Source organism: Periophthalmus magnuspinnatus, chromosome 5 (genome assembly GCF_009829125.3).
Source record: "Periophthalmus magnuspinnatus isolate fPerMag1 chromosome 5, fPerMag1.2.pri, whole genome shotgun sequence".
In the NCBI taxonomy this organism is placed as follows: Eukaryota; Metazoa; Chordata; class Actinopteri; order Gobiiformes; family Gobiidae; genus Periophthalmus; species Periophthalmus magnuspinnatus.
In genome coordinates, this window is record NC_047130.1 from 16,468,309 (window position 1) to 16,481,614 (window position 13,306).

A 13,306-nucleotide genomic window follows, 5' to 3' on the forward strand; every position below is an offset into this window, starting at 1 on the left:
ACTCATATTAACATTCATGATACTGTAATGTTAGCAATCAATTTATGGTTTGGCTTAGCATTATAGAAGAGACAGTTATTAAAGAGGGAGTATTTGGAGCTTTCTACCATATTATACCATTTTTCTCTCATCAAAACCATGTCTAAAGAGGTTTTAGATGTCATCCATGCATGTAATGTAGTGACCTAGCAGCCCTATTCAAACCCTCCTTACGTTTAGCTGTAAGAATCTGTCCAAAGCTCCACCCATAAGCCTACATCACCCATGCTCCCGCATGACAATTCTCCATACATATACAAAAACATGATACTAAACTGTACACTACAACTTCACAAATCTGGTGCGATGTGCAGAAGTTTTATTAGAAGAACACACATTGATTGTGTTGTGATAGTGCACTGAAGGGAGAGTGATTAGCACGGAGCGCAAGACTCAGAGCGTCAAAAACATGTCTTATAAAACATGTTAATACATTGTTTCGGGCAAATATAGCATTTTTAAAACAATAAAAGGAAACATGGTGCTCTAAATATGTTATGTGTTACAGTTAATACCCCATAGAAGTAAATACTCCCTCTTTAATACCCCATAACCCTAACCCTAATACCCTGGCTTGAAAGAAAGTATTTGCATAGGATATTTTAACCTACATTTACATTTATAATCAAACTTTTCTTTCATTTTTAGCTCCACCTGAAAACAGTGCCCCACCTCCAGATGTTACTGCTGTAGTGCCGCCAGTGACCACCAGAGGGCCCCGCGTCGACCGTCCTTCCAACGCAACCGTCCGGGGCATGAGCCGAGGCCAGAGTCGCTCCAGTATGATGGAGACCGCTGACGGTAAACGCAAAAATATAAATTTACAATATTTGACAGGAATTTCAAACTATTTCAAAAGTAAATTCTTTCGTTGACCTAATTTCACGACTTCTTCTCTTGTTGATGTTTTGTAGCGCGTGGTAATCTACAGAGTAAGACCATTTCTCATGTATATTGTGAATAACCTCATGTCTTGGCCCCTGTTTTTTCCTACTGTTCGTGGTGAATGCCAAAATATATCACAAAATTCACACCAAGAATGAATTTTCACTTAAAACATTCCAGAATTTTTCCCTAGTCACACCTTGGTATTCCTATGTCTTTCCAAGTATGCTGCTTTTTATTCCCACTGAAAATATATTAGGAATTTAAAGTGCATTTGACAGGTTTTCAAATTTTTTATGATTGTTACATGGTTTAGTAGAAAAAATACTGTTTTAAATATTAATCACAGTTTTACAAATTGCAAGAAAAGTTAAAGACACAGTGTGTAACATTACTGGCGGAAGCTCCGACACCTGCTCATCTCCATGGTGACCGTATTGCTTTGACTGAAATACTTATCCATTGTTGCATTTATTCAGTTACAGTCATTTTTATGACTCCTTGTTCTTGCGGCCCAGTCAGCTGCAGTTCTCTGTGGAGTTACATCAGTTTAATGCCATACTGTGGAACATTCCAGGCAAAGCAAGAGCATCTCCACAGTGACTGACTGCTGGCATCTTATTAGTGGATGTTTCAAAATTTGCATCAAACAATTTAAGATTAAGATAAACTTTACATGTCGCACAATGGGGAAATTACAGTGTTGCAACCATAGACTGTATGTCTAAATGGACACAGCTAACCTGCTAGCCACTGCGTTCCAAACAGGAAGTGATCATGGGCGTGCTTCTGGCTCTATCGACTCTGGCTCCAATTCACATCACATTAGAAAACTGTTTGAATTACTCTACATGATCCTGCGTTTTTATTTCGCTATTGTGTCTGCAAATCCACATATGGACATTAAAAACAGACAAATCAGGCGCCTTCTTTCCCCGAGGTTGCTTCTGCTAGCATTAGCAACAGGCTTTATTGAAGCGTTTGCTAAGCGCCCGTCCCTTGCCAAAGCAGCAGTGTGGGCGGAAAGGGGCGTTACCTTCAATAGCTTCTTTCCTGATTGGCTCTTTGGTTGCTAGGATACTCGTAGTCAGAATTCCAAATATGGAACTCGGCTCCAGATTCACCCCTATAACTGCTCTAGTCTCAATGAGCTTCATTTGGCTGGAGCTGAACGCTGTGGGTGACGACACACTCACTTAGTCCACTTCTTTATACAGTCTGTGGCTGGTCAATACAATTTAACAATATTTTATTAAAGGGGAGGGATCTAGCCTGTCCTATGCACTTTAAGAACTAGATCAAAATGTGCTTTACTCTGGGATGAGGAGTAGCAGACAGAATTAGCCTGGCCAGCGCAGTTAAACCAGTCACACAGAGATGGGTAAGGTCGGGTTGGGAGGAGTTCAGACTGCATCTCACTACAGAATGTGAAGGGTCTGACTGGCCAGGCTAAGATTGTGCAATATTGAAACATTTATAATATTTGGTCCGTATCTTGGTTTAACACTCATTTCTTGTTTTTTAGGAGTCCCGGTGAACAGTCGAGTTTCCACTAAAATCCAGCAGCTCCTGAACACTTTGAAAAGACCAAAGAGACCTGAACTCAGTGAATTCTTCACAGACGACTCGGAGGAGATCGTGGAAGGTGAGTTTGAACATGAATAAGTCACGACCATGACATCTTAAAATGTGATGTGGTCGTCTCAGACGAAGCGCAGACAAAGCGTAGAGACATTCAAACAGAAAATACACACACAGTGCACAGACTGTGGTTTGGGCCTCACAGCTCACAAACGTAGTTAGCTACTTAGTTAACTAGTTAGGTAGTTAGTTCATGGGCTAGTTAGTTAGTTTTCTTTGATCGATTGGCATAGTCAATTAGCAAAGTTATTAATCATGTTACAATGATTCATGAATAGCACAAAAATAACATAAAACACTTCAGTTTTTCTACAGATCAACACGTTTTTGCCTCATCCTCTGAACATAGAACACAACACGCAAAAAATGTATTTACAAAAACAACAGTAGTCCAGTTCAGTAGTCCATCATGAATGTAAAAAAGACCAGATTATAAATATATGTTAGTACACACATACACATAAGCAGACACACAAATCCGTAGGTACACATCTAGGTACACACACGCACACATACACACATAGACAGACAATTTATTTTATCATTAATTATTATTCATTTGTATGCTTTATAAGGTAAGCTATGTGATGTACTGTATTCCAGTACTCTATATTTCCCTATAATACTGGACAGATGTTTTAAATGTGTAAATTACCTTGGAGCCTTGTAATGTTCCAGGCTGTTACATAAATGAACTCTTCTAATGGAAACACATGGATTTTATAGGCTGGTCCTTACATTAGCTTTTTGAAAGATTCGGGCTCCTCACAGACTGTACCTACGCTTTCCGGGTTTGAACATCTCTTACATACACACTGAGGGAACGTATTATTATGGGCCTTAAACATCACAAGTGCAGCTGAACGTGAAGCGCCAAAACAAACCAAAACAAAACCAAAATGGCGGCGCAGATGGACGTACTTCAGACTGTTTTGTTTTGGGGAAAAAATTGCATTGAAAAGACCCATTTTTTTGTGGACAGGAAGACATCTGTGCTTTTCTTTCTGTGGATTATAAATGGCCGCTCCTGGTGATTCAGACAGAACATTCGAATATTCACTGGCCTATGTTTATACATTGTTGTGATTTTGGGCACTGTAAAAATGCTAAATTGAAAATAGACACTTACTTTTTAACTTGTATTTTGAAGTTCTAAAGTAACAATCATGTTTAGTTTAGATTACTTGTCTTTCTTGTATGTTTAACGTTACAACACTGTTAATGTCTTAATGTTAATGAAATAAATACATAAATAAATTAATACATTTTGCCCCTTGGTTGTCTCAGTGCCCCAGCCAGACCCGAACACCCCGAAGCCCGAGGGTCGACAGATCATCCCAGTGAAGGGAGAGCCTCTGGGGGTGGTGAGTAACTGGCCTCCTGCTCTTCAGGCGGCTCTGGCTCGATGGGGCGCCACCCAGGGGAAGAGTCCTGCACTTACAGCTCTGGACATCACCGGGAAGCCTCTGTACACGCTCACATACGGTAAGATCTGAGTGTGCTTCAGTCACTTTACTCAAACATAGAGATGTCAGCTGTATGAAATATTCTGTTATGATGGAAATTATGTTTTAGCAGCAGTGTTTTATGACAACTGAATGCACTAGACCACAAACTGTTTTGCATGGATTTTTGTCCTTTCAAAAGAAGAGGACTGCATGAACACAGCTCAAATCACAATGTCATACGTGTAGTTTAGACGTCTACAAACAGAATCCATTTTAAAAATATCATTAACTAACTGCAAGACTTGTTTGAAAAATCCCAATACTTGTACTTACTACCTTACTTAAAGCCAATGAAAGCAACAAAATCAATATTAACTTTCTTTTAAAGCAACGCCATAGAATATTCTCCATGGGATTGACGAGTTTTATGCCATACTGTTCAAGATTATAACTTTTCCATGGAAACAAGCATTTTTCAGTGCAATAAAAACATGCAAAATGAAATACACTGTGTTACACTGTGTGGCTTTAATTACAAGAATCATGACACGACTATTATAGTTTTAGTATTTGGTTTGCGCTCTTGGTTATTTTCATGTTATTTTCAGGTATGACAAAACAAATGTCTTTTTAGAAACACATTTATTCATTCCTCAGGCTAAAAAGGTTACATAGCGGGGCTTTAATTACAAGAACACATCTCGTTCTACAAACACATTTCTTCACTCCAGTGTGTTCTGTTTTCAGCCCGTGGCCCTGCTGATTCCTATTGTCTTGTTGTCGTCTGTTTTAGGGAAGCTGTGGAGTCGCAGTGTGAAGTTGGCCTACACACTTCTGCACAAACTGGGCACCAAGAACGAGCAGATTCTGAAGCCGGGCGACAGGGTGAGACAGCAGGGGGCAGCATAGTGCAATACTCACAATCTGATCGCACAAGCAAAAGGACGTCTGTGCTATTGGATTTACGACAAGTCGAGCAACGGGGCAACTCATTCAAACTGTTTGACTTTGTAGTATTCAAAGAAACATACAAATTTAATAGGGATGGGACATGTCACTCATTTAGTCGACGCCTTTACACAGTCTGTGGCTTACTCAGATTCATGTTTGTGTTGCACAAGTCTTATGGAAATACTCAGCCTTCCGGTACACCACACTGTAGTGTGAACATGAACCTCTCCATCTCCTGTATTCAGCTTTAAAGATACTTAAATAAATATTGATAATAGTAAAATGACTAAAGAATAAATCTCTGCGTCCTGTAGGTGGCGCTGGTGTATCCTAACAGTGACCCTGGAATGTTCTGGGTGGCCTTTTATGGTTGTCTATTGGCTGAAGTCATTCCTGTGCCAATTGAGGTCCCACTGTCCCGAAAGGTCAGTAAATATAAATATACTGCACATAGAGTAATAGAATGATATCGGTATATGTATTTTGTTGTACTTCCAGGACGCAGGTATCAGTCAGCTGGGCTTCCTCTTGGGCAGCTGTAGTGTTGGTTTGGCTTTGACCAGTGAGATCTGTCTGAAGGGTCTCCCCAAAACGCCAACGGGGGAAATACTACAGTTTAAAGGTAGAATACAACATACATAGACAATCTAATAAACTGATGTTAAAGTTGCACTATGTAACTTTCCTGGATGAGGGTCTGCCAGTCTGCTTGTATTGACAGGCCTCATGTGAAATACACAGGCTGCACTAGCACCGATTCACTGGATTTTAGCACTGGAACTGGCAACCCAAATGAGAGTCATGTGAGGCTCATTCTGATTTCTGATTGGATAATCATTTTTAGAACCAAAACACTAAATTACATCATAAAAAACTTGTTAACTTGTTAAATAAATTTAATTTTTTTTCGTTAATAAAGAATAAATCAGCATTACAGTTGTTATCAGTAATAGCTACGTTTTATTTGAACATGTTTACCTTGTACCTGGGGACACAAAGGTACAGATACAGATCCTTTAAATTATTAGTATTATTTCAAATGCATATCTTTTCTACTTACCTTTTTATATTTTTAAGGTTGGCCGAGAATGAAGTGGGTGGTCACAGACTCCAAATACTTGACTAAACCTGGAAAAGACTGGCAACCCCATATCCCCACCGCCAACACAGACACAGCGTACATAGAGGTAAGACACAAGACACACAAACAGACTGGGATCATGAGACACTAAACTATGTTTGAAAGAAATATCCAAAATAAAAATCCATAAACTTGTTAGTATCTGTTAGAAACTGGGTTCACAGATGTGCTGTATGAATCTCACAGCTTTAAGTGTTTTTAGGTGACAACAATGACACTACATTCACAGAAGTAAAGTTACATATAAAAGACTAGTCTCACAGTCACATGACGTCATGATGTCATCACTTAAAATGCCTGTTCAATGTTTTCAGCTTCCTCTTACGTGGTGCCATTTTGAGGACGGTTCACCATTCCAAAGATGTAATTTTTTGCTTTGAATTGTTAATCGCTATGGCAACTGTCCTAAGTTTTCATCATTCTGAAACCTGTGGATGTCCTTCAGCTCAGGAGGACAGGCCTGAATTCTGTGTTGGAACGTGCCTTTTATTTATGTTTTTTATTATTATTATTTTATTGTGGTATTAGAGACAAGACAAACAGTAAAAGACATTAGACATTGTGACTAATAAATGTGAGGGATACAAGTGATATAAAATTAGAATTATACAGTAAAACTAAATAACAACAAAAGGAAACGGTGCAAAACAAATTTACAAAGCCAATCAAAGGATTCATTTACAATCAACAGAAAAGGTAGGTTGTTAGCGACCTCTAGCAGTCTCAGAACTAGTCAAAGGACGATGAGTGTCTCAGTTTACTAAGTCCAACCACAGGAGAGGTCTGTCGGATCAAGGCTTGCACACAAACAGGGATCAGCAGCAAGGACTCTACGTATATGGCTGTAGCAGGAGCTGGAGGCATGGGGCCTTAACATGTGTGTGTGTGTGTGTGTGTGTGTGTGTGTGTGTGTGTGTGTGCAGCAAAAGAAAACCAAAGAAATAAGAGGGAAAGAGCAGAAACTTTTTGAAAGAAGAGAAAGAAATTAATAATTTAGTGAGGGTTTTTTTTCTTCATTTTTTTCCTTTTCTCTTCCTTCGTTTTCTCCTCCCTTTTCTCCTTCCTTTCCTCTTTCCTTGCCTCCTTCCTTTGCACCTTTGTTTCTTTTGTTAATAGTTTTTTTTCCAGATAGAGTCAGAGCAGAGGGCAGCTGGTCGAACTTGCCCTTGTTTACATTTAATATCTGTATAATAACTGAGACGCTCCAAACAAAACACACACAGTTTAACAAATTAACTTTACGTTGAGCAGAATTAATACATTTTAATTAATTTTTGATCCTGTATTTTAGTACAAAGCGAGTAAAGACGGCACAGTGGTCGGCGTCGCTGTTTCTAAAGTGGCCATGTTGACGCACTGCCAGGCTCTGACTCAGGCCTGTAACTACTGTGAAGGTGAGACTCAGAACAAGAAACTAAACCATCTTAAAACTAAAAGCCATATTATGATTATTATTAATGTTTTTTTTATTATCTGTGTCTGTTTAAAGGAGAGACGATGGTGAACGTGTTAGACTTTAAAAAGGAAATGGGACTTTGGCACGGCGTTCTGACAGTGAGTGTGATCTGTGTTTACAATATTAAAAAAAACATTCTATAACAAACTATATCATATTATCTTACATCAGTGGTGGAAGATGTACTCAGTTTTGTTACTTAAGTGAAAGTACAGATACCAGAGCAAAGAAATACTTAACTAAATCACATGAAAAACTTCTTTAGTGAAAGTATTACAATGTTAAAATGTACTTAAAGAGTAAAAAGTAAAAGTATTTCACACAGATTTTGAGTCTTATGAAGCTTCAAATGTGGTGATTTTGATAAAGATTTGAGCTGAATTTTGTTCAACAGAAACAACTGAATCAATGTTTTCTTTCTGTTTTTATTGGTATATTTTTGTTTGTTCTTCATCCTCGGTGTTGCTTCTGAACAACTCTGCCTGCTCCAGAGGTTGTCATACTGGTACACAAGTCTACACGAAGATGTGAAATTATATATTTTAATAATTTCACATATAAATTTCATCTGGGTATAAGTCACACCCCCGGACAAACTGTGTAAAAAAGTGCGACTTATAGTCCAGAAAATATGGTATTCATTTACTGTATATTTGTATTTTTTCAGGCTGTGATGAACAGAATCCACACCATCAGCGTCCCGTATGCAGTGATGAAGGCCTGTCCCCTGTCCTGGGTCCAGAGGGTCCACATACACAGAGGTAAGTGTCATAATGTTATTAACCAGGATAGACCCAAAACACATTCGATCAGGCTTCAGATGTGATATTCATGTTCAGATGGAATGTGTGTGAGGTGATGTAGAGGGTTAGCTTGGTCAGGACTGACACACTAATCACTATAACAAGTTATCGTTCAATATATTTTAGATGGAACAATAATTTCTGGGGTCAATATTTATTGTGAGGACTTTTTCTTTGGACTAGTGGGGAACTTTTTTATATTTTTTCTAAGATTAGATTTCAGCTGTAGAAAGTTGAATAAATAACTTATGACTCATTACAGATACAAACTAGTGTTATATCGATGAATACAACTTGTTTTGTGTAATCGTTGTGTTTCCAGCGCGTGTGGCTCTGGTGAAATGCCGGGACCTGCACTGGGCGATGATGGCCCATAGAGAGCAGCGCGATACCAGCTTCACCTCCCTCAGGATGCTCATAGTGGCCGATGGAGCCAATCCCTGTGAGTCCCAAAGACAGAAACACACTTCTGCACCATGTCCCACTCACTTTATTCATACAGAAGCAAAAACAGCATCAACTTGTTTGGGTGAGATTTGGTGAACCCAGGAATGCCCACACTCCCTCAGGCTTCCTGCTAAACTTACCACAAGCAGTGCTTTTACTTTTTTTACTGCAAGTTTACTGCATAAACCTCATAAGTTAATGACAAATGTTTAGTGTGAGCCCAGAGACTGTTTAAAGTGGACTAAGTGAGTATGACGTCACCCACAGCATTTGGCTCCAAATGAAGCTCATCGAACAGTTATAGGAGCTAATTTGGAGCATAATTCCATATTTGGAATGCCAACTGCGAGTATCATAGCAACCAAAGAGCCAATCAGGAACAAAGCTGTTGAAGGTAACGCCCCTTCCTGCCCACACCGGTGGTTTAGCAGGGAGCAGGTGCTTAATCAAACCTGTTGCTAACAGTAGCAGGAGTGACCTCTGGGAGAGAAGGCGCCTGATTTGTCTGTTATTAAGGTTCATATTTTGATTTACAGACATAATAGTGAAATAAAAACCCCAGGATCATGTAGAGCGGGTTAATACGAACATTTAAGACCAAAATGATAAGTCTGACAGCAGCAGTTACAGAGAGAGGGGACACAGTGTGGCGACAGGGAAGTGCAGTGGAGACATCTCTGCAATAACATATCTGTCATAAAAGTGAAGTGACTCAGACAAACCTCTGATGAATGTTCAGAATGAATAGGGAAGAAGAGGAGGAGGAGGAGGAGGAAGAGAGGAGGAGGTAGTGATGATGAAAATTAGACATATTTTGGTGACAGTAACAACACAAATCAATGTCTCAATTTTTCTTCTAAATTTTGTGTATTTATTTTTGTTTGCTCAAAGCTGAAGTTTAAACTTGAAAACTTCAGTCAAGATGTTTCCACGAACGTGATAAAAATAACCCCTCAAATCATATGAAAAGATCTTTTTACTTTTCAGTCCAGGTCAAAAATGTAGTGGAGTAGAAAGTGCAGATACTGCTCTCACATGTAGTGAAGTAAAAGTAAAAAGTATCTACAAGTAAAGTACAGAAACCTACCTCCTTACTGTGTGTGGGCTCACATCTCCACAAACCTGACCCTTATTTGGCCTAGGGGAGGGCTTTCTCGTGCTTGTTTCCATGATAATATTGTTACTTAGTCTATAATATTCCACAGTGCAGCATAAAATTAACACAAACATATAACTGAAGCTCTTTGTTGCTAAGAAGCTGCGTTTACCCTGTACTTAATGCTACAATAATGAAGTGTAAGACGGGACCTTTCTTATGGTGTTTTCTTGCAGGGTCCGTGTCTTCTTGTGATGCCTTCCTAAACGTTTTCCAGTCTCACGGCCTGAAGCCGGAGGTCATCTGTCCCTGTGCAGCGTCTCCAGAGGCACTCACTGTCGCCATCCGCAGGTCAGTCCACTCCACTGCACTCATTATGTCTGTGTCCTGGTTTAACTGTCTACACTTCTGTATCTGTGTCTGTGTCTGCGTACTTTTAACTGTCTACCCTCTGTGTCTGTGTGCTTTTACCTGTCTACCTTCTGTATCTGTGTCTGTGTGCTTGTTTTTCTGTTTGCATTTAAGATAGGACTCACAAATATGGATCATTACTCTCACATACTTAAGAAAATAAGTCTGATGTGGATTAAACATACAAATGCACAGCTGTTATCAGCAAAAAAAAAAAAAAAAAAAAGAAGCCAATTTGAGAAATGTTAATGTTTCAGTTTAGTTTATTATTTTAAAAAACTAAACTATATTACATCAAAATTGTGTATAGATACATAGGGAATTTTGTATCTTAACTTGGCAGAAATTATTCTTATATATGTATATATTTTTAAATTTTCCACAGTTCCACAGAAATGCGCATGTTTTTCTGTCCCCTGTGATATTTTTTTTCCTGTCTTGTCCTTTTCCCATAAGCAGCCGTATGTGTTTTGAGAGTAGAGAGGGTCAATAGAGAGGGTCAATAGAGAGGGTCAGGAGAGACAGGGTCAGGAGAGAGAGGGTCAGGAGAGAGAGGGTCAGGAGAGAGAGGGTCAGGAGAGGGTCAGGAGAGAGAGGATCAGGAGAGAGAGGGTCAGGAGAGAGAGGATCAGGAGAGAGAGGGTCAGGAGAGGGTCAGGAGAGAGAGGGTCAGGAGAGAGAGGGTCAGGAGAGAGAGGGTCAGGAGAGGGTCAGGAGAGGGTCAGGAGAGAGAGGGTCAGGAGAGAGAGGGTCAGGAGAGGGTCAGGAGAGAGAGGGTCAGGAGAGGGTCAGGAGAGAGAGGGTCAGTAGTTCTTGTGTCTCTGTTGTGATGTAATGTGTGTTGTGTGTTTTCAGACCGGGGGTACCTGGCGCCCCGCTCCCCGCCCGCGCCATCCTCTCCATGACGGGCCTGAGCCACGGCGTGATCCGAGTCAACACAGAGGACAAGAACTCCGCCCTCACTGTTCAGGACGTGGGTCATGTGATGCCCGGAGGTGAGAGAGAGAGGAGGAGAGAAGAGGGGGAGGTGAGAGTGAGAGGAGAGGGAGAGGGGAGTGAGAGCAGAGGGAGGAGGAGGGGAGAGGAGAATGAGGGGAGGAAGGGGAGGGGAAGAGAGGAGCGGGACGAGAGAGGAGCGGGACGAGAGAGGAGCGGGACGAGAGAGGAGGGGAAGCAGAGATGGAGGCGAGAAAGGAGAGAGAGGAGGAAGGAGAGGAGAAAGAGAGAGGGATGAGAAGACACCATCAGCTTTCTTAAAAATACAGTATATTCAGATAAACACACCTCCAGAAGTATCACAGATAACCACTGTGTTTACACATTTCGTCAGTCTCTTCTTGTTTCTGTTCAAATTCATGACAGAATCGTTAACTTAATGCTGCTTTATTCTCCGTATAATGACCTGTTCCTGTCGTCCTCCTGTCGTCCTCCTGTGCTCAGCTCTGATGTGTATCGTCAAACCGGATGGACCGCCTCAGTTGTGTAAAACAGATGAAATTGGTGAAATCATCATAAACTCTCGCGCTGGAGGAACCATGTACTACGGCCTGCCCGGGCTCACCAAGAACACGTTTGAGGTGTGCAAAACAAACACGTACTGTACTCAAAAGAACATAGTTTAACAGTCCTGATGTAGTTTTAAATCAAATGAATGTCTTGTCTTGTCCAGGTGATTCCGGTCAATTCAAACGGCGTTCCAATCGGAGAGATCCCATTTGTGCGGTCCGGACTGCTGGGGTTTGTTGGACCAGTGAGTGCAGGAAATTATATAGAACATTTATTATTAATCAAAGAAATGAGAACGAACAACTAAAAATAATGATTATCTGTTCCATTCCACAGTATGGCATTAAACTTAAATCACATTTATTTCATTACAAGTTCAAAAATAGGGGCTCGCCACTCCACCGATCTGAGCTGTAATTTGGCCTGGTGGCATTACCTGCTTGTGTCCATGGAGATGGATACATCTAATGCTGTACTGTAGAACTTTCTAGACAAAACAATGACATCTCCACGGAACAGGTGGCAGGTCCTTCACTAGAAAAGTTACATAGTGCACCTTTAAAGATCCTCTATTTTTCCTGTTGTTGTAGAATAAAATGTTTTTGTTTCTACATTATATTATAAAAAGCAGATATTTGTAAACTTCTTAAAGAGGGAGTAGTATGTGAAATCGTCTTTTGGGAGCGTTCTACCCTGTTATAACATTGTCCCTTCATTAAAAACATGTTTGAAGAGGTTTTAGATGCCACTCATGTATATTTGAGTAATCTAATGATCTCTCCCAGGCCCTATTCAAACGCTTCTTACTGTTGGCTGTAAGATTCTGTACAAGGCTCCGCCCACAAGCCAACATCACCCATAAATATACAAAAACATGATACAAAACTGTACACTGCAACTTCACAAACCTGATGTGATGTGCAGTAGTTTCATGCACGCGTCTGTTGTGATAGCGCTCTGAAGGAGGAGTGACTTAGCACAGAGAACAAAGGGAGGGGGTAGTTACAGCATCAAAAACAAAATTGAAACTTATAAATATGTTATGTGTTACAGTTAATACCCCATAGAAGTAAAATACCCCCTCTTTAATACCCCATAGAAGTAAAATACCCCCTCTTTAATACCCCATAGAAGTAAAATACCCCCTCTTTAATACCCCATAGAAGTAAATACTCCTCTTTAATACCCCATAGAAGTAAAATACCCCCTCTTTAATACCCCATAGAAGTAGAGAATGTCTTTAAATGAATGTTTTTTTACTGTGATTGTGATGGCGTTTTCCCCTCTCTGTTTCAGGGAAGTCTGATCTTCGTCGTGGGTAAAATCGAGGGTCTGCTGATGGTCAGTGGGAGGAGACATAACGCAGACGACCTTGTGGCCACCGCTCTCGCCGTGGAGCCCGTCAAAACTGTTTACAGAGGAAGGTACAAGACTTTAAACACAGACTTTTTTTTTTTGCTCTGGTCTCTGTTCTTTTGCTAA

At 40.3% G+C, this 13,306-nt stretch overlaps 1 protein-coding gene across 1 annotated transcript in view; it reads left to right on the forward strand.

The window, feature by feature from the left end:
• The window catches only part of dip2bb (disco-interacting protein 2 homolog Bb), a 65,949-nt gene that overhangs the window by 36,555 nt on the left and 16,088 nt on the right, over positions 1-13,306 (forward strand). The window contains exons 7-22 of the mRNA XM_033965895.2: positions 688-840; positions 2,450-2,569; positions 3,853-4,050; positions 4,807-4,898; positions 5,279-5,389; positions 5,463-5,586; positions 6,042-6,151; positions 7,397-7,499; positions 7,595-7,659; positions 8,229-8,322; positions 8,687-8,806; positions 10,144-10,258; positions 11,174-11,313; positions 11,759-11,895; positions 11,988-12,068; positions 13,121-13,248. Coding sequence (XP_033821786.1) covers positions 688-840; positions 2,450-2,569; positions 3,853-4,050; positions 4,807-4,898; positions 5,279-5,389; positions 5,463-5,586; positions 6,042-6,151; positions 7,397-7,499; positions 7,595-7,659; positions 8,229-8,322; positions 8,687-8,806; positions 10,144-10,258; positions 11,174-11,313; positions 11,759-11,895; positions 11,988-12,068; positions 13,121-13,248 — 1,891 coding nt within the window. The remainder of the gene's footprint in view (positions 1-687; positions 841-2,449; positions 2,570-3,852; positions 4,051-4,806; positions 4,899-5,278; positions 5,390-5,462; positions 5,587-6,041; positions 6,152-7,396; positions 7,500-7,594; positions 7,660-8,228; positions 8,323-8,686; positions 8,807-10,143; positions 10,259-11,173; positions 11,314-11,758; positions 11,896-11,987; positions 12,069-13,120; positions 13,249-13,306) is intronic.